Source organism: Periplaneta americana, chromosome 6 (assembly GCF_040183065.1).
Source record: "Periplaneta americana isolate PAMFEO1 chromosome 6, P.americana_PAMFEO1_priV1, whole genome shotgun sequence".
Classification (NCBI taxonomy): Eukaryota; Metazoa; Arthropoda; class Insecta; order Blattodea; family Blattidae; genus Periplaneta; species Periplaneta americana.
In genome coordinates, this window is record NC_091122.1 from 7,507,022 (window position 1) to 7,535,000 (window position 27,979).

Consider the following 27,979-nt stretch of genomic DNA (forward strand, 5'->3'; position numbering starts at 1 on the left):
TTTCAATGTCACCCTCTTTTACTTCCAGAATCCTCTTTGTTTCTAATTTGAAATTCCAACGATAATCTCAAGAAAAATATAATATCACGATTAGGAAACATTCTGCATTATCTTACATCCTATCCTTCTTTGTTTCCAAATTTTGTACAGGGACATCACTTTATTTTTACCAACTTTTTAACATTAACCTGGCTATACTCGGAAACACTGTTGCCCCCTTCCATTACAGGAGTTTGATGTTACTAGTGCAATATGTAAACAAATCATTTTACTAGGTATAGGAGGAGAGAAATGTAGTGTATCCATATACTGTATATTGTAGGGAAATATAATATTACGATTTTCAGTTTGATCATCACTTTTACGGAATTTATCAAAATACAGTAGAGTAGTAACATTTTTTTTTCAAAAACTCAACTTTTCAGGCGGCTATGTTCGTTATATAATGTGTACTTTATTTAGCATATTAATTATTGGTGTTAACATACAATACAGAGATGCATTTAAATTGAGGGGGTCGTAAGTAAAGGGCTGTAAGTGCACTTAAGTTACTTTTGAGAAAATGGGGTTTAAATATTTAAGCTTTCGTAAAATCGGTGAAATTTTTATTTAAATTTTAATGTGTGATGCGATTAAAATATCCCTTTGCCACTAAAATTTTAGATACTTTAGCTTACACTGGATGCACTTAACTCATGTTATTACAAATGTCACTAGCATTCCTTTGCTTCTAGCCACCTCAATTCAAAATAAGCTAATCTGAATTTTTAAACAAGTTGCTGAAAATGGTTGCCGTTCATTACAATGCAGGCTTCAATTATTTATGCATATTATTAAAAACATTTTGAAGCATATTCTCTGAAATTTAATTTATCATTTCTTCAATATAATTTTTTAGTACGATATTATTAATATAGGTTCTTTCTTCTATAGAAAACGCAACCATATTTCTGAAACACACTATACACTGCAGTGTTTACTTCAGTGCTTGAAGACTTGGAATGCAACAGCGGCCGTAAGTTTGTGTGTCTGACGGGAGCAAGGACATTAGTGAAGGGGTGGGAGTGAAGTACATTCAGAAATGCAGGTACAATAAAAATGCAAGTAAAAATAAAATGATGTCCCTGTATTTTCTTTTTCCTTTCTTTGCTTACTTTCATATTTCTTTCAAAGTTACGTTATTCGTTTGCTTTTAACACGTTCTTTTTTTAATCCTTCACTCCTTCCAATTCTTTCATTATTTTTACCTTATTTTTCTTAACTCTGTTTCTTAATTTCAATCCTCCTCTTTGTCTTTATTCCATCTCGTTCCTTCGCCAATATCTCTGAATTGTTCGTGCTTTTCTCCTTTCCAATTTATCAACTCTGTCGATCTAATAAGATATATTTTTAATTCCTTTAAAAAAATCTCCTTTTTCATAATTTTCTTCATTTTATATTAATACTCGTAACATGATCGTAGCCATCGGCGTAATTCAGACGGTAGCGCCTTTACCTGCTGATCCGGAGTTGTCCTCGAGCGTGAGCTCGCTTCCCGCTTGGGCAGAGTATCTGGTTGGGTTTTATTCTGAGGTTTTCCCCAACCGTAAGGCGAATGTCAGGTAATCTATGGCGAATCTTCGATCTTATCTCGCTTGTATTCTCCATTTAGTTAGCCAGTCTTATGTTTCTTTCAATTCATTCTGCAGGTTTTCAGATGCTGTTGATGGATCTTCATGTGAAGCAAGCGTAGCAGTGTCATCAGCGAAAATTTACTAATTATCAATAATTTCTGTTCAAACAACATGCAAAATGAAACTATTAATTTATTTTCTCTTAAGATATATGATTCAAAACCCCATAAAACGTTATACAGGGACATCATTTTATTTTTACTTGCATTTTTATTGTACCTGCATTTCTGAATGTACTTCACTCCCACCCCTTCACTAATGTCCTTGCTCCCGTCAGACACACAAACTTACGGCCGCTGTTGCGTTCGAAGTCTTCAAGCAGTGAAGTAAACACTGCAGTGTATAGTGTGTTTCAGAAATATGGTTACGTTTTCTATAGAAGAAAGAACCCATATTAATAATATCGTACTAAAAAATTATATTCAAGAAACGATAAATTCAATTTCAGAGGATATGATTCAAAATGTTTTTAATAATATGCATAAAAGAATTGAAGCCTGCATTGTAATGAACGGCAACCATTTCCAGCAACTTGTTTAAAAATTCAGATTAGCTTTTTTTGAATTGAGGTGGCTAGAAGCAAAGGAATGCTAGTGACATTTGTAATAACATGAGTTAAGTGCATCCAGTGTAAGCTAATGTATCTAAAATTTTAGTGGCAAAGGGATATTTTAATCGCATCACACATTAAAATTTAAATAAAAATTTCACCGATTTTACGAAAGCTTAAATATTTAAACCCCATTTTCTCAAAAGTAACTTAAGTGCACTTACAGTCCTTTACTTATGACCCCCTCAATTTAAATGCACCTTCTATATTGTATGATAACACCAATAATTAATATGCTAAATAAAGTAGACATTACATAACGAACATAGCCGCCTGAAAAGTTGAGTTTTTGAAAAAAAAATGTTACTACTCTACTGTATTTTGATAAATTCCGTAAAAGTGATGATCAAACTGAAAATCGTAATATCGTATTTCCCTACAACATAAATAGATACACTACTTTTCTCTCCTCCTATACCTAGTAAAATGATTTGTTTACATATTGCACTAGTAACATCAAACTCCTGTAATGGAAGGGGCAACAGTGTTTCCGAGTATAGCCAGGTTAATGTTAAAAATGTTGGTAAAAATAAAGTGATGTCCCTGTACAATACAGAACGTTATGAGAACTCAACATGCTCACATCGATAACTAAACGAGTGACAGCGAGTTCTACATAACGGTCTCGTGACGTAAATAATTATTAAATGTCATCCCCCTTGTGCTTTTAAATGCTGGTCATGTCCAACTTTCTCATTAAAATTACAATATTTTGGACAAAGAAAATCCAGGTCAAGTGCTCAATAAAATCATTTACTTTCCAAGAATTTCTTCATTCCTACAACAAAACAATCACAAGGTATTTGAACTAAAGTCATCCCATTACATTAAAAACTTTTATTTCCTTTTTCTACGAAAAGAAATGAAAATACGTATTAACGAAATATAAATAGGTATTTTTAGACTTTCAAATCTTAAAATAGGTGACAATGCCAAAAATAGGTATTTTAGGCACCGTAAAACCCTTCCCAAATGTAAATATTTCATATAAAAAGTACAAGTCTCCAGGTATCGATCAAATTCCAGCAGAATTAATAAAAGACGGTGGAAGCGCATTATATATCGAAATTTATAAACTTGTACTTGCTATTTGGGAAAAGGAAATTGTACCAGAACAATGGAAGGAGTCCATAATTGTACCTATTTTTAAAAAGGGGGACAAAACCAACTGTGGTAACTTTCGAAGAATATCACTTTTTTTTACGTCGTACAAAATTTTGTCCAATATTCTTTTGAGAAGATTAACTCCGTAAGTAGATGAAATTATTGGGGATCATCAGTGCGGTTTTCGGAGTAATAGATCGACTATTGATCAGATCTTTTGTATTCGACAGATAATGGAGAAAAAATGGGAGTATAAGGGTACAGTACATCAGTTATTCATAGATTTCAAAAAGGCATATGACTCGGTTAAGAGGGAAGTATAATATGATATTCTTATTGAATTTGGTATTCCCAAGAAACTAGTTCGATTAATTAAAATGTGTCTCAGTGAAACATACAGCAGAGTCCGTATAGGTCAGTTTCTATCTTATGCTTTTCCAATTCACTGCGGGCTAAAGCAGGGAGATGCACTATCACCTTTACTTTTTAACTTCGCTTTAGAATATGCCATTAGGAAAGTTCAGGATAACAGGCAGGGTTTGCAATTGAACGGGTTACATCAGCTTCTTGTCTATGCGGATGACGTGAATATGCTAGGAGAAAATACACAAACGATTAGGGAAAACACGGAAATTTTACTTGAAGCAAGTAAAGCGATCGGTTTGGAAGTAAATCCCGAAAATACAAAGTATATGATTATGTCTCGTGACCAGAATATTGTACGAAATGGAAATATAAAAATTGGAGATTTATCCTTCGAAGAGGTGGAAAAATTCAAATATCATGGAGCAACAGTAACAAATATAAATGACACTCGGGAGGAATTTAAACGCAGAATAAATATGGGAAATGCGTGTTATTATTCGGTTGAGAAGCTCTTATCATCCAGTCTGCTGTCCAAAAATCTGAAAGTTAGAATTTATAAAACAGTTATATTACCGGTTGTTCTGTATGGTTGTGAAACTTGGACTCTCACTTTGAGAGAGAAACAGAGATTAAGGGTGTTTGAGAATAAGGTGCTTAGGAAAATATTTGGGACTAAGCGGGATGAAGTTACAGGAGAATGGAGAAAGTTACACAACACAGAACTGCACGCATTGTATTCTTCACCTGACATAATTAGGAACATTAAATCCAGACGTTAGAGATGGGCAGGGCATGTAGCACGTATGGGCGAATCCAGAAATGCATATAGAGTGTTAGTTGGGAGACCGGAGGGAAAAAGACCTTTAGGGAGGCCGAGACGTAGATGGGAGGATAATATTAAAATGGATTTGAGGGAGGTGGGGTATGATGATAGAGACTGGATTAATCTTGCACAGGATAGGGACCAATGGCGGGCTTATGTGAGGGCGGCAATGAACCTTCGGGTTCCTTAAAAGCCATTTGTAAATAAGTAAGTAAGAAGTTATTAAACTTAACTAGTGTCACTTCGTGTCGATATAAAAATAGTCATTTCGGCCTACTCATAACCGAGCGCTCAATGCGGGCCGCGTGAGAGTAGCTGTGCTGCTTCTACTCTACTTCCGCGAGCGTGGAAATATAAAATGTATGTTACTCTTTATACGACAATTTTGAATCTTCCCTAAATATTGCGGACCTGCTTCTGTTTGTCATGCTTTTCACTAATTTTCCTTCATAAATTGTTTGTGTAAGACGCAAGATCACGCAATAACTACAATCAAATGACACAGCAAGTTCCCCTGCCGCTATATAAAGAGGACCTGACTGATAACGCATATCAGTGCTCTGGTAGTATCAGCAGCACCAGGCAGGCAAGCTGCATCCAGGTAAGTGACGTGAAGATTATAGCCTATTTATACAAGAACGCAAGAAACCAACAATGAGGAATCAATATGATACTTCAGAAGAGACCTCTACCGTGTGCTGGAAGTCAACATCAACTGTATACAGCTTCCAGTTTTGAAAAAAATTAGCACTACCTGAAGAGTTACGTACTCTGTCTAAAGTACTGAAATTGTACTAATGCTAAGTTCCTTCACAGAATGGAAGGATTAAAGGTTTGGTTCTCAATACAAACACAGTGAGAGCTGGAATATTACTTGTGTTTCGCAACTCTGCACAGAATATTTTTACAGTTGAACCACCTTCTTAACGAATCTCTGAAGAGTTACTTTTTTTCCCCTTATTCATTCATTCATTCATTCATTCATTCATTAATTTATTTATTTTATTCCATAGATCTTACATGAGCAATGCAGCTTTAAGATGTGGAACAAGTCAACATTTCACAATATTACAATTACAATTTTTACAAATTTTTATAGTTTTACAATTTAGTAATTTTCTACAATTTTGTGCAATTTTTTTACATTTTTTTTTACATTTTGGCGAGATGTAGTGAAATGAGATGAGGTCCGAGGATTCGCCAAAATATTACCCGGCATTTGCCTTTTGGTGGGGGAAAACCTCGGAAAAACCCAACCAGGTAATCAAATCAAAGGGGTTGATGCCAAGGACTCCTTTCCTTCCTTAAAAGGGGGTTTACATAAAATGGGAAGCGAAAGCTAAAATTACAAGTATTAACACTTGTGTTATATAACAAACACTAGCCGTACCCGTGCGCTCCGCTGCACCTGTTAGAAATAAATATAAAGTAATTACATAATTAAAATAGGACATTTGATCCAGGGAACATTCGTGTTTGATAGAAGGATAAATCGTTTAATATGTTACTTAATTGAAATTGTATTTAAATAATTAAAATGCGATCATTTTGGTCCAGAGAGCAATAATTTGGTGCAATGACAATTCATTTAACATGTTTCTTAATTGTTGTTACATGCAACCATAGTTTAATGAAGATTGGCATCTTTTAGTTTTAATGTGTATACTTTATATTACTCGCTATATGGTTCCATTGAATTATGGTAATAACTTAATTTTAACCCTTGTTTTCTACGTCTTCAGTAAATGGCGCTTGGCCTACTATGGTTCTAAACCCTTCAAATAACTTAAATAGTGATAGAGCCTAAACAGTGATATGTAATTTATATTTCTTTCTTTCGAAAATGTAAGAATTCACGATCTCCTACGTACCATTGCCATGGAATAAATAAATGTGTGTTTTCTTCCTATTCAAAAATTTTATATTTTGCACATAGGAGTTACTGCAGGAACAACAACGCTATAATCTGAGGTGCCGGTGAAAATGTATTGTATTGTTATTTTAAAAGTCTTTTATATCCTTAAATTTCACTCAGAAGTTACTGTAATAACATTATATAATATTATGTCCATCTAGAGAAACTACACTTTCCAAAGGTGAAATAATAATTAAACAATTAATTAGCTTTCGATTGTTGTTGTCCAAGGCCCCTTATAGACGAAGTCATTTGTTTTTATTTCAATACAGCGCCTTAGATGGCATTGTTATTGTAATTTTAAAACTTATTTATCTCATTAAATATCAGTCCTATCAAAATTTTGTATAGAATAAAACTTATCGGAAATCATTTTTAAAGAAGTTTTTGTTATGTAACATTTTTCATGAAAATTAATAATAAGGGAGATATTTCGATTTATTTAATTCAGGCCTCCTTATAACCCCCATTTTAAATAAAGTATTTTGAATGCCGTATAGCCTAAAATCTAAGTTACAACGAACTAAATATATATTCCAATTTTCATATAAATCGGTTCAGCCATTATCGCATGAAAAGGTAACAAAGATCCAGACAGAGAGGATAGTTAATTATACGAGTTATTCCATATGAAATCGATCAGTAAAAAACCTCGCATTTGTTTCATACTTTAATTTTTTCCCTACTTATACAAGGTGCTGAGGACAGTGCATTTTCAAAATTATACTATCGAAAGTCAAACGGTTTTCGTACTATTGAGCGACAAATTTAGCGTATTTTATAAAAACAAGCCTCTTTCAGCGCTCAGAACTCTGGAACCATTTACTGCAGAACATTGAACGGGAGCTCATTTTGAAGCTGACATTTGGTAGGTTATGTTAAGAAGTAATCCTTATTTTTATTGTACACAGAGAGACAGATAATATGATTTTACTTGTTTTTAGGCTTTTTGATCATTTGTAAAAATGTAAAAAAAAAATATTGAGAAGAAATCTTGCATTATTAAGAGGGATTCGGCATTGTTTGGTTAGCGGTACGGCAATAAGTTTCGAGGGTATTAAATAAATTATTTTCACACGTCTGGACTTGAACGGATCAGTACCGCTCGCACTGGCCGAGAGCTGTGTACACAATATTGAATTACTAATTTGTTTATTCTGAAGTGTGAAGGGAATTTAGATAAGCTAGCGTTGGGCGTCATTTTACTCCTGTGTTTATGAAAACTTGATAAAACTAGCCCAGCCATGACTGCTAGATGACACATCACGTGTTTATGTCTCCTGGCCTTGCTTGTCTCGGCTAGCTCCCGTCTCACAGTCAGTTGGTTAGTTCACGCGCGTATTATTTTTTTCTTTATTTGAAATTTTCAATACTTTCTTATCAACGTGCCATCAGTAAAAAATATGTGTTGATTTGTACTTTCAATGCGAAATCTAACTATATATTTTAAAAATATTTTTTCCTTGACAAAGGCGTCTTAATGAGGAAAAATCTAAATGTCTCCATTTCCATAAAAAGTAAGAAAACCTGTTTACATGTCAATATAAACTTTAACTTCTCAGCATCAAAATAAACCATGATTTTGATCATTGGGTGAAAGGGTTTCGGAGCCACAACAGTTTAAAGTTGCTAATTTTATGAAAATACGATAAATTAAAATATTTTTTTTTCATTTTTTTTTTCAAATTCAAATTCAAATTTATTTACAATTTACATTTGAATTTACATTTGGATAGATACCCGAAATGAGCATAATGCTCGTGCTCGGGTACAGTCCAGTAGTCTACATAAATTTTACAGGGTTCAAATAATAATGCTGATGATATAAAATAATAATAATAATAATAATAATAATAATAACAATAATAATAATAACAATAATAATAATAGAATAGTCGTGACAGAGATGATACAAAGATTGTAATACAAAATAATTCATTAATAATAATAATAATAATAATAATAATAATAATAGAAAAATCGTGACAGAAATGATACAAAGATTGTAATACAAAATAATTCATTAATAATAATAATAATAATAATAGTGATAAAATAAAAATATTTACAATAATAAAATAAATACTAAGACGGATAAAATAAAATATAAAACCACTAGCGAGAGTTAACACAACTTAAATAAGCATATAGCCTAATAACCGGAAAAAATGCCAAACTCGAAAATCAACAGAAAAGTTCATTGTATCGCAGACGACAGCAACCGCCGTATTGACAAAACAGTATGAAATTCTGATGCCTCAAATTTTGCACAAAACATTGTATCACAGTTCTCTACGTACAACCTCCCGTTGTCGTCCTCTTGAAAGTCAGGTATACATTACCTGGTTAGTCTCGTACTTCAATGAGCAAGGCCAGGAAGTTCATGTCCTTAAAACCTACTAAATATGCATGCAAGTATGCCTTTAAAAACTTTCAAATATGCCAATAAATATCCATTAATAAAATTCTATACTTCTTGATATACAGGGTGTTTCAAAAATACGGGGCATAATTTCAGGTATGTATTTCCCACATGTAGACAATCAAAATAGTTCATTACAAAATGTGTCCTGAAATGCTTTATTTCCGAGTTATGGCCTTCACAACACTGAAATTCACCGGAACGTTTTTATTTCCGCAGGTCGTTGCCGTCAAAGGAGACATTAAGAGGGCACTCTGACAGTTCATTCCGAGGCGAAGGTTACATTCAGTGTTGTGTAGGCGTTAGACTGTGCGACATGTATTCAAATCAAGAGCTGGCAGAGATACACTTCATGTATGGTAAGGCGGACGGCAATGCTGCGCTGGCTCGTCGTTTGTACCAGGAGAGGTACCCACAGCGACAATGTCCAGATCGGAAGACATTTGTACGTCTCCATTACCGTCTGAGCGAGTATGGAAAATTTAACTCTCCTGATCGATGGATAGATAGAGGTGGCCCAATTGCTTGGCCTCCACGCTCACCTGATCTGAACCCTCTCGATTTCTACTTGTGGGGCCATTTAAAATCATTGGTTTATTCGTCTCCGGTGCCTGATTTGGAATCCCATCGGAATCGAATTGTGGCATGTTCTGAGGGCATACGCAATACTCGTGGAGTTTGGGATCGTGTTCGCAGGTCAATGAGATATCGATGTGAGGTCTGTATTCAAGCAGGAGGTGGACATTTTGAACATCTTCTCTAATGACAACGACCTGCGGAAAGAAAAACGTTCCGGTGAATTTCAATGTTGTGCAGGCCATAACTCGGAAATGAAGCATTTCCGGACACATGTTGTAATGAACTATTTTGATTGTCTACATGTGGGAAATACATACCTGAAATTATGCCCCGTATTTTTAAACACCCTGTATAATTAATAAATGAGTAATAAATAATGATAATAATAATAATAATAATAATAATAATAATAATAATAATAATGATATGGCGTAGGTTGTCTCTGAAGATTGATTTGTATCACGAAAAGATTCTCTCAATTTCGCGAGATGTTACTGGGGCATAGTTAAAAGCTGCTGTTTCACAGTAAAATATAATTCACAGATATTAATGGAGGATTTTTCGTTTAAAATGTCTCTAATTTCGCAGATTTGTTCGCATCCAGGATTTTTTTATTTTATCCTTAAGATTTTCCCCTACACTACCAGGGAGGGAATTTAGGCTGGATGTTGTGTCTTCAAACACTCGCAACGCCACATTTAAAGATATGTCTATCCTTTAAAAGGACGTTACAATGATTTAGGCCAGACATGTCAAAACCCTGCACATTCTGCAACTGTCTCTGTGCGATGTGCACTCTCTATTCCCCTACCTGGAGGGAGTGAATCGCCTTGGAGGAGAACGCGACAGGGCTGTACAATACCTGCAGCAGCTTTTGTTTCAGTAACACAGTTTCAGAACGAGTGCCGATTTGGCTGTGTCTGTGAATGAGTTATGATAAATAAAGTGAGGAGTTCACAGATAACGGAGAAGAGAAATTACGAATCATATAACATAATTGTTACAATGTTTTCCTCAGCCAACAATAATAATTATGTTTAAATGAAAGGCATTCATCAGCCTATGTCGAGGTAATAGTGTTGTGAGGTGACAATTTAGATCAGATTAGTAAAGTTCTCAAAATATATTGACAGCGCTTATTTCTTAATCAGTACTCTCACCAGTGGCGTGCGGTGCTATTTCTCGATGGGGAACAGGTTAGAAATAATAATAATAATAATAATAATAATAATAATAATAATAATAATAATAATAATAAATAATCTGTATTATGATTTAGTAACATTACCAATTTCTTTTTTTTTACTTCATTTACAACTTAATCACAAAAAGAATATGTTTATATAAAACTAATTAATGATATTATTATTATTATTATTATTATTATTATTATTATTATTATTATTAGTACGCCTAAATATATAATACCGTTAACTAAAAATAAATGAACCTCAATTAAACCTACAATTTACCGCTTGACGAGCACTCAATTAACCATTTCACAGAAATATATAGTACCTACTTTGAAAATGTCTTGTATAAGATTTTGTTTTAGTTTTAAGTTCTGTAAGGAGAGGAGTAGGTTTGCCATTAAAAATAACCGCGCTGTTTTTCTCAGCAAAATTGATCGAACTAAACGCTGTCGACTTCAGCTGATCGATGACACCCACTGTCTTGGTTCGCATCAGAGCGCTTGCGCTCGGCTAGACTCTCAGTCTCGTTGAAGTTGGAACAGTCAGAGTCACCTGTTCCATTGCCATTATTTCATCAGATTTAACTCAGGCCGTGGATGCGTAAATCGTAGGGATTTTTTAAGAACTATTGTATAATTTCACACACAATATTATGTCACACGAGAAACTCTTCGAACTTAAATTGTTTTCCGAATTATCACTTAAATAAACTAGCTTGATGAAAGAGTATATTCCACACTTCTTAATACTCCGCGAGGGAAGAGGTAACTTTACAGCTTCCAGCGATACTCGGGTAAGTTCGTGCCCGCTCGAGTCTGCTTCGGAGAAAACGTTGCTTGAGACTCCCACTCACAGCAGACGAGAAGGGCTCGAGTCGTTTTCACTTCACTGCAATAAGCCTGCTAACGATAGCTGTTTTCGCGTTTCTAAAACTGCAAGTAGGCCTATCCTTTATAATGAAGTATATCTCACAATCTCAGTTATGGGGACAGGGAGGAAGGGAACAGCCTGTTCCCTCTGTTCCATGGAGGAACCGCCACTGACTCTCACGGCAAAACGTACTTGACAATGGCATTGTTTTGGAGTCTGTACCAACACAGCCATCAAAGGTTAGACGACTTACGACTTTCATTTCATAAAGTGGTAAATGATGAGAATATAGTGAGGAATACATATGAGCTCTTGAGGTTGTAGGGAGAGAAGAAAGCAACTATTTGCAAGGCGGAAAAAAATTTCTGGAAAAATATATATTGGCAAATTTTCCATCTCACGTCACAATATTAATTCAATATACTTAAATTAATAAATCTTTAAATCCGACATAAAGAGAATATCGTCACTTCACAGCTTGTGAAGTACTCTTTTAACTCAATTCAGCAACACTCCCAACTTCTCGATACTTGCTCTCAAAGTTTTCAAATAAACTATATCTGAATTTAAATTCTAAGCTTAATTTATATTTATTAATATTAATATTAATGTATATTGACATACAGCAAAGAATTGATTTCAGTGTAAAAACTTCATAATGTCCTACTGCATGTAATTAATTGGGAGTATAATATTTTCTTCAACATTTGTGCACCAATGGTGACAGTAAATAATAACGCTTGATGAACAATGAAAGAGTAGGGTCTATTACTTTAAAGTAATTAGTACCGACTACGTAAAATGAAATACTTGTTCGTTTCTTGTTGTTCCGAAATTACTGCAATTTTTTTCTTCATATGCTGTGTAAAAATCATATTAATAAATTATGCTTTACAAACCACTACTTTGTCAAGTATAAATGAGTAAGGCTAAAGTTTCTTGTATTAGAATTGTCAAGTATAGACACTGATAATAACCGGGTTTTTTCCGAGAAGCTCTTATCATCCAGTCTGCTGTCCAAAAATCTGAAAGTTAGAATTTATAAAACAGTTATATTACCGGTTCTTCTGTATGGTTGTGAAACTTGGACTCTCACTCTGAGAGAGGAACATAGGTTCAGGGTGTTTGAGAATAAGGTGCTTAGGAAAATATTTGGGGCTAAGCGGGATGAAGTTACAGGAGAATGGAGAAAGTTACACAACACAGAACTGCACGCATTGTATTCTTCACCTGACATAATTAGGAACATTAAATCCAGACATTTGAGATGGGCAGGGCATGTAGCACGTATGGGCGAATCCAGAAATGCATATAGAGTGTTAGTTGGGAGACCGGAGGGAAAAAGACCTTTAGGGAGGCCAAGACGTAGATGGCAGGATAATATTAAAATGGATTTGAGGGAGGTGGGATATGATGGTAGAGACTGGATTGATCTTGCACAGGATGGGGACCGCTGGCGGGCTTATGTGAGGGCGGCAATGAACCTTCGGGTTCCTTAAAAGTAAGTAAGTAAGTAAGTAAGTAAGTAAGTGTGTTGTTTATAATGTCCAAATGCATATTTAATCTAACCCTAGAAGCGCAGAATAGATTATTGTACATCCCTCCAGCTAAGAACGGGTAAGAGCAACGCTTGAATGAAGCAGTTTGCACAGACCGGCGATCCGCGCACATAACTGCACATTTAGAGTCTGATTTCTGACATGCCTGCTTTAGGCACACTACTTTGCCGTGAGATTCACTAGCTATGCCGCGAAACTTCAATACATTTGTGGTAAAAATAAATATAATAATTTCACTCAATACTAGTTTTCAGAAACAGAATGATGCTTTTACTTAAAAAACCCAAACTATAGATTTTTATGCAACATAAAATCAGCTTTAATTAGCGTAAACGTAAAAATATGCCACAATAACATAAAATTAATGAAATATTATGCAGTTATAAGAAAGTCAAAATATACAAATATATGCAACATAAAATTTGGTTTGATAAGCTTAAATTTTTTATGATTCGTGAAGATAATTGACAAGCAATTAATTACAACCAATGGAAAAAAAAAAAAACGTGGAAATGCATGAAATTCCTAGCCCTATCAACTGGAGATTATTAACTGATATGCCTAAACTCTTTTGAAAATAAAATAGCTATACTACTTAAACTAATCAATGGCCTTTTGCAGTGCACAAAACACATCGACCACACGAATATTCAGAATAACATTCATCTTGGTTTTGAACAATGCTCTTTACAAGAGAGTGAAAAGATCTGTGCTTTGTGTATTAAGAATCTGGAATCTTTAGTTCCAGCATTGATATTTCCCACATTTACTGATATCTATGACTATTTCTGTTCAGTTTTCAGTTACTGTACATAAGCAAATAAATAATGGAACGTTGGTCAGGACGCGTTGCCGTGGTGACGGGGGCCAGTGCCGGTATAGGAGCAGCCATCGCCCAGGAACTGGTCAAGAAAGGACTCAAAGTCGTCGGACTGGCACGTAGGGTGGAGAGAGTGCAGGTGAGAATTTATTATCAAAATGTTAGTGCATTCGAAATCACGTAAACCATAATCTTCATTATTTCTTTTCGGTTCTGGCGCTGAATTCAAAACTCTCGAATATAAACTTACATAAAATAATAATAATAATAATAATAATAATAATAATAATAATAATAATAATAATGATTTATTTTAGCTGGCAGAGTTAAGGCCGTAAGGCCTTCTCTTCCACTCAACCAGCAAAAAGTGTATATACATATGCATGAACTTACAAAGAATGCAACAATTTGATTTAGATGAGAGTTACATGTATACAAAAGTTATTTACAAATTAAACAACAAAATACTATGAACTATTAATTAAACACTGAAATAAACTGTGTAGCAGAATTAAACTAAAATACATAGAATGTTAATATATTTCAAATAATATTAGATAATAGAAAGAGATTATTACGAGACAATTAAAATACAGCACAATCAGGATGATGTCTAAAGAAAAAAGTAACAATGTAGTCAGTGATAGTTTAAATCAGTATGATTGGAGTGAAATGCTAATAAGGTTATATTTTAAGCTGTTCTTAAAGGTGTTTATTGTCTTGCAGCCCCTAATACTTTGTGACAAGGAATTCCATTGACGCGAGGTGGATATTGTAAAAGATGATGAATAACAAGATGTTCTATGAAGAGGTATACTTAGCGTGCCACAGATAAGTGATCTGGTATTTACGTCGTGGTTAGAGTATAGATAAGAGAAACGAGACGAAAGGTAATTTGGTGTTGAAGTGTGCAGAATTCGAAAGAGTAAAGACAAAGAGTGTAAAGTTCTACGTTCTTTAAGTCGGAGCCACGAGAGACTTGCGAAGGACGGTGATATGTGATCATACCGTCGGATGTTGCACACGTATCTGACGCACATATTCTGAGCTCGCTGTAACTTGACTGACAATTCAGAACTTAGGTCACTTAACAAAACGTCACAATAATCGAAGTGCGGCGTTACTAGGGTTTGCACTAGGATAAGTTTTAGTTGCTGGGGCAAGAAGTTTCTCAAGCGACTCAAACAGTGAATGGAGGAACAGATTTTTTTATCGTTTCTTTAACTTGAAAATTCCAACTTAGATTATTAAACAGAAATAATGAACAATAACACTGAAACAAACCTAAAAAAAAAACAGTAGATATATGCGCTAAATCAAATTAGAAAACATTGCAATTTAAAATACCAACTACAAACCCAAAAGTAACGGCATTTTTAGAGGGAAGCACTGTGAGATCGAAGACTGAAATAGAAAATTAAGTTAATGAACAGGTACACTCAGTTCAAGTATCTGGGATGCCATGTAAGTTAAATTTATAACTTCATTAAAGAAAAATTACAGTCAATTCAGGGTATATGCGGGAAAATTAATAGGAACCTAAGGAGTAAAGTCGAAGATATACTAGTCTAAAATTTTATAAACTTATGGCCGCCCGCGTTTTTTTTAATATGATTGTGAAAACTTGGTGTCACACAAAAAGATTAGGCCTAAAGCAAAATACAGGCTGCTGAGATGAGATTTCTCCGCAATGTAAAAGGATGTGTAGAAACAGATCCGTTTTCAGACGCAAGTCAATCAATATTTTATTCTATTAGAGTACTTTATTTCTTATAATTATTATATACCTACTTTCTATTAAACATGTAATAGTCTAGGATTGCAGAACTGGGGAAGAGAGGGGTGGAAACATGGGGAAAGAGTTCGTTCCCCCATCTATAATGTCGGAGCCTTCAGTGATGGTTTGGCCATTAATAATTAATGGCATATATACTGATCTCTCTCCTCCTCTCCCCCTGCCGTACAATGACGCGAAACTTGAAGGGAAGGGATGAGTAACGTTTTCCGGGTTATGACGCGTGCTTGAATTGCAGCACAGTTTTGCATCCCTGTAATAGTCAATAAATTCCACCCGAGTTTTGAGTTTCTCTAGGTAAATCAAATCCTCTAGTGAGATTACTGTAGATAAGAATCACAACGCAACAATAAACATAAAACCACAGTCTACTATATACAGTCGCGAAGCTCAATATGTAGTAAAAATGCAAACATGGGTAGTTGCCCACCACTAGGATCGCTACTATCGCCTCATCATCGCAGATCTCTCTCCTAGCAGCCGACAAAATATGTTACACTTTCGTTGTCGTGTTGTTTTGGAATAATTAACACCTTCCTTCCATTATTAAAATATTAAATGCATAAAGTTAATTTATTATTTTAATGAAGTATATTAAATTCCACCATAAACTAGAAGATACCTGCAAGAAATAAGTTAATATAACTGAAATTTACTATAATAGCTTCACTCATTCAAGATTATAGCGATAATTAACTATGAAACCAATAAATATTAATTTGTATTTCTCTTTACAACAATAATAATGGAAATATTAATTAATGGAGTAACTTACGTGTACCGGTACTTGTAGTGTAGGCTTACGTAGTTAACAAAATGGGATGAGGTTAAGCAATAATAATCACATCAGAATTGGAAATAAAACGTGATCAATAAATTTTATTGTAACAGACTTTTTCTACGTCTCTAGTAAAGCAACAAATAAAAATAACAACAAAATTAACAGCTATAATTAAGAAAAAAGTAGGCCTAAGCAATAATAATCCCACCAGAATTGGAAATAAAACGTGATCAATAAATTTCATTAAAGCAAACTTAATTTTTCTACGTCTTTAGCAAAATAACACATAAAAATAATAACAAAATTAATAGCTACAATTAAAAATATATCCTCTGAAAAAAAAGTAGACCTAACCTTTATTTCTCTGGAAATTTAGCAGCTTAAGTGACAGAACTTTAACTGGTATCTAATGTCCTTTCGGTTAGACTGAAACATTTCATTGTGAAATTTAAGGATATAATGTATTCTAACAGTCACAAAGAACTTCAAATTAACAGTTTTGTTTCTGCACAGCATTCTTGTGGAAACCCAGGAACCTTTCTGAATCTTTCGGAAATCGGACAAAGGATAACTCTGGCCTCTTTCTCTTACTGTTGCTACAATTTATAACACTACAAACGTCTCCTCCTTGTCCCATATTATTATTCCAATTATTATATTTAGCCATTAACATTTTCATTATAACCAATAACGAACATTTCACGAGCATCAATGTGAAATACGCAACGAGCTAGCACTCGATAGAAATACGACACAGTCCAAAGTCGACCATGGACAGTCTATTGTTTCTAGTTGCTAACCGCTTGGAGCGCTTTATCACGAGATTTGCAAAAAAAAACACCTCAAGCTTCGCGACTGTGTATAGTAGACTGTGATAAAACTGTCAGGATTCAGATACGTCCTGTTATTGTGTGTGTTGAAGTGAAGTTACATAAATATAGAGATGCCTACACAAAAATCATCAAAGTGTACGCTTATACGACAGTGCCTCCCATAATTCCCAGGGGTGACTTTTGACGGGAAAATCATTTTCTAGCAGCAATAAAATTAAACATTAAATAAGGACCTCTTTGTGTGTGAAGCGTTCTTTCCTCCCTTATAAACTGATAAAAGACACAGTAGTTAATCAGTTTGCAGTTAAACATTGTGTATAGGTTATACATAAAACCCTTAGGAAAAGAGAAAAGCTCACTTAATGATGAATCTTCGTATTTTTGCAGGAATTGGCTAATACTTTGAAGACGGCCTCGGGAAAGCTGTACCCTCTGAAATGCGACGTCACCAAAGAGGAAGAAGTTAAGGAAGCATTCAAGTGGGTGAAGGCTAACCTCGGAGGAGTAGACGTTCTGGTTAACAATGCTGGAGTTGCCTCTGATAACACGTTGTCAGGTAAGCCTATTCACGTAATACGAAAACATCTTAAATGGTGTTATACAACTAATTATAAAGTTATGTAAACCATTTAGTTAACATGACGAAAGTGAATATCTTCTAAACATTTCTTCTTATTGTGTTAGTATTTAACAAACCTAAACATAGCGCATGTGAAACACATAGTTTTTCGTTTTTCACAGCCAAGCAGCCATGCTTTCCACACGATAAACACAAAAGACAAACACATTTCCGTACTTGTTTTTAAATATATCATTGTCGAAAATAAGATAAAGGAAATTCTTGACTGAAAAATCGCGGTTGATATAAAAAAATGATCAAAATCGCAAAAAACGTGAAGGTACAAAATTTTCAACAAATCGCGGCTGTAAAATGTGTCTACAGACGATTCTCATTCCTACCTGTAAAAATGTTAACTCCGAGTCTATTAGCAGAAATTCGTGAAAAAATCCTTCGTGAAAAACTGGTGCCTCTAGTTGTTGGTCACAGTGAGGTATTATTAGGCGAAATAAATTAGAGCAGTAGTTTCCAAGCTTTTTGAAGGCGTGACCCATTTTTAGGCAAGACGTCTGTATTTATTTTTATTTTACTGGGTTATTTTACGACGCTGTATCAACATCTCAGGTTATTTAGCGTCTGAATGAAATGAAGGTGATAATGCCGGTGAAATGAGTCCGGGGTCCAGCACTGAAAGTTACCCAGCATTTGCTCGTATTGGGTTGAGGGAAAACCCCGGAAAAAACCTCAACCAGGTAACTTGCCCCGACCGGGAATCGAACCCGGGCCACCTCGTTTCGCGGCCAGACGCGCTGACCGTTACTCCACAGGTGTGAACAAGACGTCTGTATGCGATCCCCACTACCGAACTGGTACAGTACTTAATCCCACTCGAAAAATATAAAAACTTGTAAAACTGAAAACAACGATGATTTTACTCAAAGAAAGATCAAAATAAAAGAACATACAGTAGGTTAAATTAGTGTCTGTTGGACAGTCGGGCATGTTGGACACTTTGTACTTTAACGTGTTGCCTCGCCAATTGTGGGCACCAAATTCTGCTAGAAGTCGACGGAAGTAGCCACGAGTGGGGCTACTTTCGTCGAGGCAACACGTTAAAGTACAAAGTGTCCAACATGTCCGACTGTCCAACAGACCCTAATTTACCCTATTTAATAATTCGTGCTTTAAAATTTTTGGAATAAAAACAGGAACAGCATAAACGTAAATATTTTGCTTACCTCTTGGGAAAAAGTATTTTTACTTCAATGTCTTATGGAATGCACTATTACCTTAATGCATTTGTTATCCGTTTTATTTTAAAAACAACAAATACTCGAGTAAAAATAATTATTATTTACGTTGTTAAGATGTAAAAATACGGAAGCATGTAAAATTCACTTAATGTACTTTAAAATGTATTTATTTATTCATTTATTCATTTATTCATTCATTCATTCATTCATTCATTCATTTATTTATTTATTTATTTATTTATTTATTTATTTATTTACTCTGGTGGAGTTAAGGGGACACTCAACTTAAAAATTGGAGAAAAAGTGTCATAGAAATTAAAAATTAAATTTCTACACTAATTTACGTGACAGAACTAAATCAATATGCAGAATTCTTCCCCTATTCATTGAGAAGCCACAGTCAAATGCACAAAGCAAAAAAATTAAAAATGAGGTATATTAATTTGAATTTCATCTAATTCATGATTAGGGGCATGAATAGGATTAGAAATTAATTTATTATCATTTATTCCTCTAATATCAACTAATAAAAACGTTTACACAACGGAAGCATCAATAAAGTACTTTATTGTACAAGCTCTAATAATTAAAAGTAATATTTCAATTAATGATTGATTAAAAATTGAAATATTTTTTATTTTGAAAAGTATTGGATCTAATGAGCTGAGATTTTGCATGTTACTTTCCATGTTGTGTACGATGTGCGGCCATCTTTGAATCGGTTGAACCACTCCTTAATTTGTGTTACACCCATCGCATCTTCCCCAAACACCTGCTGAATCTTACGAATTGTTTGACTTTGAGAATCACCGAGCTTTTGACAAAATTTGATGCAGTATCTTTGCTCAATTCGTTCAGTCATCTTGCGAGAAAACTAAATCCGACAAACACTTAGAACAGCACCTTACTTGGCGACCACCAGCCAGTGACTGGCACAAGCGAATGCGGTGAAAAAATTCAAGCATGCACATTACAGTTCCTCCTTCCACCATGCACAGTGGCGCCGCCTTAGAATCACTACTTTGCGCGGGAAAATTTAAGGTCGGATACTTTTTAGACAGGCCTCGTATATTAAACTTTTTCACCAAATTTGAAAAAGTTTGGTCAAATAGGAAAAATTTCCAAAATATAGTTGAGTGTCCCCTTAATATAAAGACGTGTGAAAAATGATATAGAAAAGCAACTGTAGACACAAGGAGAAATTCTGAATAATAAATAAAACAAGAAAAACGAATGCAAATTTTAAAGTTTTGGAAAACGAATAACAAAAAAGTAAATTAAAAAACAGTGACGCAACAATGAGAAATGTTATGTGGACATTTTGGACACAATTAGAGCTATTCAAGAAACTCTTTCAGCACAAGAAACCTAAGTGTTATTCTACGAAAAACTTAATTCAAAAATGTGAAGTTTCACTCACAAAGGTGTACGTCCCCCTTAACAGCGATACGTTACAACAAAATGTGTTCTCTTTTAATATGACTATGTTTTGCAGACGGTCCTGTAGAGAACTGGAGGAAGATATACGATCTCAATGTCCTAGCCCTCTGCATGTGCACCAAAGAGGCTCTGCAGTCCATGAAGGAGAAAGGCGTGGACGACGGTCACATCATACACATCAACAGGTTAGTGACGTGTCTGTCTTTATTACAAGGCTTAGGCCCGATTGTATAAACCATTTAATCTTAGCTCAGAGGTTAAATTGATCCTTGTTTCAGCTGAACTTGGAATTTTGTGTTGTATAAAGTCTAATCTGAGATTAATTTGTCTCAAACTAAAGTCAACTTTGACTGAAGAAATTTCTCCGATTAAGTTAGATGATCCAAGTTCAGTTATTTCTTTTCTGTTTGAAATATACGAGTGACAGATTGTGCAAATAAAATATCCATTATTATTAATATTAATAGATATGTTAGGTACATTTATATATATTTCTTTCAATTTCTTGCCTTAATACACAAACATTCTTATATTTTATAAGGCTCTATCGTGTTCAGCATTATCAAATAACATAACCTATAATTATATTATGTTTATAACAATCATTAATTATTAATGGATATGATAGGTACATTAATAAATGTTCAATTAACTGTATTACTAAACGAAAATTGTCGTTTTATAAAGCTTTATTATGTTTAGCAGTATCAAACACCATAACATGATAACAACTTGGAGAACAGTCAGCCTTCTTCTTATTGTCCGCCATTATTTACATTACAAAAAAAAAACAGTGTCTGCAACAGAGTGTACGGAAAGTCGCCAAAAAGTAGTTGTAAAGTCGCTAGATTTCTCATTATCAACAAAGAAAGCTTACATTTTGTCACTATGGGGTGCTAAAAAGGTCACTAAATCCCTATTTAAGCAATATAAAAGTTAAAAGAAATTGTTGTTGAAAAAGAGTTAAAGTCGCTAGATTGGCAACACTGAACAAACCTGTATAACATGGTCCGCGCATCACGTATTTCACCTGTTTATGCGATGTTGCCAAATCATTTTCACGTGAACTTAGATTGCATTTGAACCAAGGTAATTTGATCGCAGAAAAGTTTTATACAATAGAAGAAGTGTCTGAACTCGGTTCACTTTTCGATCTTCGATCAAAGTTGATCTTTAGTCAGGGAGTTTTATACAATTGGGCCTTAGACTTACATACTGTAGCTAACAAGAACAATTTCTGCAGCGGTGCAGGTCACTCTCTAGGGGACGGTCTCCATATGTATGCGTCCTCCAAACACGCCGTCACAGCCCTTACTGAAGGTCTTCGCCGTGAGCTGGTCAACCAGAAGTCCAAGATCCGTGTCACTGTAAGTTTAACCATCTTGTTCCTTCTACTCTTGAAGCATGCTTGCATTAAAATATTCTTGACATTATTTTATCAACTACTGAATCATTTGCATGTTAAACAACAGCAACTCTTTTTCCTCCACTCACGTTCTTTTTTAATTCTCGATAGTTCTGAATATTTCTATTTCTCTCCATTTTACTGCACCAGAGCTTTCGAAATGTATAATAGCTACATAGCGTTTCGCACTAAATTTATTTAGGTTTATTTTGGCATCACATACTTCAAATATGCCATGTCAACATCACGTTGCTAAATTCTTGAAAGACGGAGGATTCCATCTGCAGTATTATTTCTGTACATCTCTCACACTGCTCGATCTAAAGCTCTTTGCATGTCATCTTTTCATTGAAAGCTAATGCCTCACTTCCACCTACATTTTAATATTTGAGCCATTCAGAGCAGAAGTGTGTAAGTCTAAAATGGGTAATGAGGGTTAAATTAAACATTCTGTAAAATACACCGCAAAGTAGCAATTAATATTCAATTTATTTATTTACTAGCTATACCCCTGCGCTCCGCTGCACTTATTAGAAATAAATATAAAGTAATTACATAATTAAAATAGAACATTGGATCCAGGGAACATTCGTGTTTGATAGAAGAATAAATCGTTTAATAATTTAATTTAATTTATTTTTTAATTTATTTTAATTTAATTTCTTCCTGTAACCACTACAGGTTGCCGTCGACAAAGAGTACCATGATACAATAGATTAAAAGCCTTGAGGCTTAGTGATAAATTGTTGTTAGAGTGAAAAAGAAAGACATTTAATTTAAATTGTATTTAAATAATTAAAATGTTATCATTTTGGTTCAGAGACACTCATTTGGTGTAAATATAATTCGTTTAACATTTTTCTAAATTAATCTTGAATGCATCTTCTAATACATCACTCCAAATTCATAGAGTTGATTGTGTACGAAGATTATTTTTATGTTAACCTTACTGTGCATCTTTTTTTTTTTTTTGTTAAGTTTATTTTATTCGCGCCTTAACGTCTGTGGTCATGTTGCGTGTTTAGAATGTGTGGGTATATCAGCAGCAGTGGTGTATACTGGTTTAAGGATCTGGGCTACCGCTGACCCTATTATTACGCAAAATATATTTTAAAATCCCTATAATAAAATTCCTTACCTATTTATATGCGAATTCCAGACGTCTTGATTGGGACGAAAATACTCTGATGACTCCGTCATTGAAATTACAGTTGGGCCGGTAGCCCGCAAAATACGCCCCTGTCAGCAGGCCGCTTTTACTCTTGTTGAGTTCCTGTTTCTATTGTGTGTTGTAGATGGCTTGTGTTCATGTAATTGATTGTAGATTTTGGTTAATGTTTTTGGTATTGGTAATTGAGGCGGTGTTGAATAATGGCATGTATCTTTTCCATCCGGCATTTAGGTATACAATCTACTATATATAACGTAATTATATTTCTTCCTTTCGAAAATGTAAGAATTCACTATCTCCTATGCACTACTGCCATAGAATGAATAAATTTGTTTTTTTTTCCCCTACTAAAAAATTTAATATTTTGCACATAGAAGTTACGGAACAACGACACTATAATCTGAGGCGGCGGTGGAAATGTGTTGTATCGTTATTTAAAACTCTTGTATATCCTTAAATATCAGTCCTATCAAAATTTTGCCTGCAATAAAACTTATCAAAAATCATTTTTAAAGAAACTTTTGTTATGCAACATTTTTCATAAAAATCAAATAAGCGAGATATTTCGGTTTGTTTAATTCAGGCCCCCTTATAACCCCTTTTTAAATAAAGTATTTTGAATGCCATAGAGCCTAAAATCTAAGGTACAACGAAATTAATTTATATTCCAATTTTCATCGAAATCCGTTCAGCTATTATCGCGTGAAACGGTAACGAACATCTAGATACACAGACTTAAATATCAGTGCTATCAAAATTTTGCTTGGAATAAAACTTATCGAAAATCATTTTTAAAGAAACTTTTGTTATGTAACATTTTTAACAAAAATCAATAATAAGCTAGATATTTCGGTTTATTTAAATCAGGCCCCCTTATAACCTCCCTTTTAAATAAAGTATTTTGAATGCTATATAGCCTAAAATCTAAGTTACAACGAACTTAATTTATGTTCCAATTTTCATCAAAATCCGTTCAGCCATTATCGCGTGAAAAGGCAACAAATATCCAGACAGACAGACATACAAACAAAAATTTCAAAAAAGCTATTTTCGGTTTCAGGATGATTAATTATACATGTAAACACCAATTATTTTTGGAAAATCGAAAATTAGCAGAAAAATTTCGCTTACAGATTTATTATTAGTATAGATTAGTAGTCAGTGGATAGCAAGAAGGACATATTAGGCTAATTCCTATTTTGCGCTGTATTTGACAGAATTTTTACTTTAAACCTCATTACCCAATTTTGACTTACACCACTTTTGCTCTGAGCGGCTCAGTTCATTATGATAGGACTTTTCTTACACAAGTTTCTTGTAATGTCCTAAAGTACTTAGTTGCATTTCTTCCTCTTGTGAGTTGAACCTTTATGAAGAACCTATTAAACATTTTTGGGGTTGTATTACTTACTACAAATCATAAACAATTACTTACTGTATTTACAAAATATGGTTAGGCCTACTTGGAGATTTTAGATATTGCATACTTAATTAACATTCCGTATATTATATATTATGTGTTTGGTTAGTTTGATTCCGTGTATAGTTGGTATAGTTCATGTATTTAGTTAGTATAATTTTTGTGTTCAGTTGTATGGTTTTGTGTGCTTTAGTTTGGATAGTTTGACTCCGTGTGTAGTTGGTATAGTTAATATATTTAGTAAGTATAATTTTTGTGTTCAATTGTATGGTTTTGTGTGTTTTAGTTTGGATAGTTTGACTCCGTGTGTAGTTGGTATAGTTCATGTATTTAGTTAGTATAATTTTTGTGTTCAGTTGTATGGTTTTGTGTGTTTTAGTTTGGATAGTTTGACTCCGTGTGTAGTTGGTATAGTTCATGTATTTAGTTAGTATAATTTTTGTGTTCAGTTGTATGGTTTTGTGTGTTTTAGTTTGGATAGTTTGACTCCGTGTGTAGTTGGTATAGTTCATGTATTTAGTTAGTATAATTTTTGTGTTCAGTTGTATGGTTTTGTGTGTTTTAGTTTGGATAGTTTGACTCCGTGTGTAGTTGGTATAGTTAATATATTTAGTAAGTATAATTTTTGTGTTCAATTGTATGGTATGTGTGTTTTAGTTTGGATAGTTTGACTCCGTATGTAGTTGGTATAGTTCATGTATTTAGTTAGTATAATTTTTGTGTTCAGAAGTATGGTTTTGTGTGTTTTAGTTTGGATAGTTTGACTCCGTGTGTAGTTGGTATAGTTCATGTATTTAGTTAGTATAATTTTTGTGTTCAGAAGTATGGTTTTGTGTGTTTTAGTTTGGATAGTTTGACTCCGTGTGTAGTTGGTATAGTTCATGTATTTAGTTAGTATAATTTTTGTGTTCAGTTGTATGGTTTTGTGTGTTTTAGTTTGGATAGCTTGACTCCGTGTGTAGTTGGCATAGTTCATGTATTTAGTTAGTATAATTTTTGTGTTCAGTTGTATGGTTTTGTGTGTTTTAGTTTGGATAGCTTGACTCCGTGTGTAGTTGGTATAGTTCATGTATTTAGTTAGTATAATTTTTGTGTTCAATTGTATGGTTTTGTGTGTTTTAGTTTGGATAGTTTGACTCCGTGTGTAGTTGGCATAGTTCATGTATTTAGTTAGTATAATTTTTGTGTTCAATTGTATGGTTTTGTGTGTTTTAGTTTGGATAGTTTGACTCCGTGTGTAGTTGGCATAGTTCATGTATTTAGTTAGTATAATTTTTGTGTTCAATTGTATGGTTTTGTGTGTTTTAGTTTGGATAGTTTGACTCCGTGTGTAGTTTGTATAGTTCATGTATTTAGTTGGTATAATTTTTGTGTTCAATTGTATCGTTTTTGTGCGTTTAGTTTAGATACTATGGGTGTTTAGGCTGTACAATTTATGTGTGCAATTTGTATAGGTTTTTGTGTATTTAGTTTGTGTGTGAGTTAAGACTATGTATGTGTTCAGCTTGTGTAATGTTTTCTTTTTCTTTTATCGTGTGTTTAGTGTGGACAGTGGTGTTCAGATTATAATTTATGTGTTCAGTTTGCATATTTGTGTGTGGATGTTTAGTTTGCATAATTTATGTGTTTAGTCTGTATTGTTTTTCGTGTTTAGTTAGTATAATTTGTTTATGTGTTTAGTTTGTAAGTGTATAGTGTAAGCTCTCTTGGACTGGCTCCCCAAGTGTAGTAGACCTTCAGTTCACCCTACACTCCTGTAGGAGGCCGTTGCCCTTATGGGATTTCAGGCTTTTCGTATTTTCGTATATTATGTGGCTTGTTTCAGAGCGTCAGTCCCGGAGTTGTGACTACAGAGATAGTACAGGCATCAGAATTCGCGCCTGAATTCCAGGAAATGATGAAAACCGTCCCGCATTTGGAGTCTGAGGATATCGCGGATGCCGTCCTTTACGTACTGGGAGTCCCGCCACACGTACAGGTGACTATCACAATTACTCTGTCTCATAAAACTATCACCACTGCCACGATTGTGGACCACATGCGTGGTCAGCGATCAGCGAGTGAGATTCGTATCCCTAGACTGCGCTTGGGCGTGGGTTCGAAGGAATGATTTCAGTTATTCACTATTTAGATTTGGTGACGTTAATCGCCAGTAACAATCCGCGGGTTATTCACTGGATGAGTTCTGCAGTTCTTGTGAAGTAGTTCTATGTTGTTACACTTCTTGTCAAATGAACCAAACCTCCTCAAACTCTTGCCACCAGACAACCCATCTACTCTCTTGCACTCTCTGTCGCTCTCAACTTTCAGCGCATACAGAGTGGGAGTAATAAAAGTGTGCAGATTGTAATACTGTATTCCTTGCGGTGAATATAATAATAATGTTTTATAAACTGGGGAGGGGGATTTACACCCTTAGATAAAAAGATACGAATACTCTGCAAGTTAAATTTCATCTACATTTTAACTCGCCGCTTCACTCTACACCAGGCCTGCACAAACAGCGCTCCTTCGGAGCGGGAGAGCGGTGTTTTCCGCTCGCCGAAAAGGAGAGGAAGATAAGTCAGAATGACATAGACTTGCTATAGGTAGAGGAGAGGGAAACGACCACTCAGTTATCTAGTGGAGAGCAGTGCCTAGGCCTATTCTCAGTAACTATTTTACGTTGCTTACCTACTGCTACAATACAGTATGGAGGAATCTAAAAGACGGAACATAACATTTAACGATTTACAGCTCGGACTTATTGATCTTCAATGTGACCTAAGGACTAAAGATCGTTTGAATAATACTACTAGCCTGGTTGAGTTTTACATTAGCAATAATATCCACGACTACACAGGCTGGCTGTGAAAATGATTGCTATGTTTGGCTCAACATTTATATTTGTGAGCAACTGTTTTCTATAATCAACTTTAATAAAGGCAGACATCGAACATCTGTAACTGATGTTTCATTACGATCAGTAGGCTACTGTTCCTTTCAGCTGCCAACAGCATAAAACCTCGTTTTGATGTACTGATAAATAAAAATATAACAAAATGATATTGTACATTTAAGTAGCTATAGAATTTCTATTATTTCTGTAAAATAAATATTTTTCTTTATTAATTAATAATAGTCCAAGATAGTTTTGCAAACACTGAACGGGAATTCATTTCATAAGCACTCGTAATAGTACTTCCTTTTGTGTATATTTTGTACGGGATCGCCCCTTCTTCCAGTCCACCCTTATACAGAGCGCAGCTAATATCCGCATTCCGCTCATGAGCTGTGAGCCGGCTCGGAGAGCGCAAATCTTGTGCAGGCCTGCTCTATACTGAAAACTACTCTTTGATATGTAGTTAGCCTGAATTGCGATATAAGGTATGAACTCAGTGATATTACT

The 27,979-nt window shown here is 34.4% G+C and overlaps 1 protein-coding gene across 1 annotated transcript in view; it reads left to right on the plus strand.

The window, feature by feature from the left end:
- The first annotated feature begins 5,134 nt into the window (after nucleotides 1-5,134).
- The window catches only part of LOC138700954 (farnesol dehydrogenase-like), an 85,923-nt gene continuing 63,078 nt past the window's right edge, over nucleotides 5,135-27,979 (plus strand). The window contains exons 1-3 of the mRNA XM_069827405.1: nucleotides 5,135-5,177; nucleotides 13,911-14,073; nucleotides 17,731-17,899. Coding sequence (XP_069683506.1) covers nucleotides 13,942-14,073; nucleotides 17,731-17,899 — 301 coding nt within the window. The 5' untranslated portion in view covers nucleotides 5,135-5,177; nucleotides 13,911-13,941. The remainder of the gene's footprint in view (nucleotides 5,178-13,910; nucleotides 14,074-17,730; nucleotides 17,900-27,979) is intronic.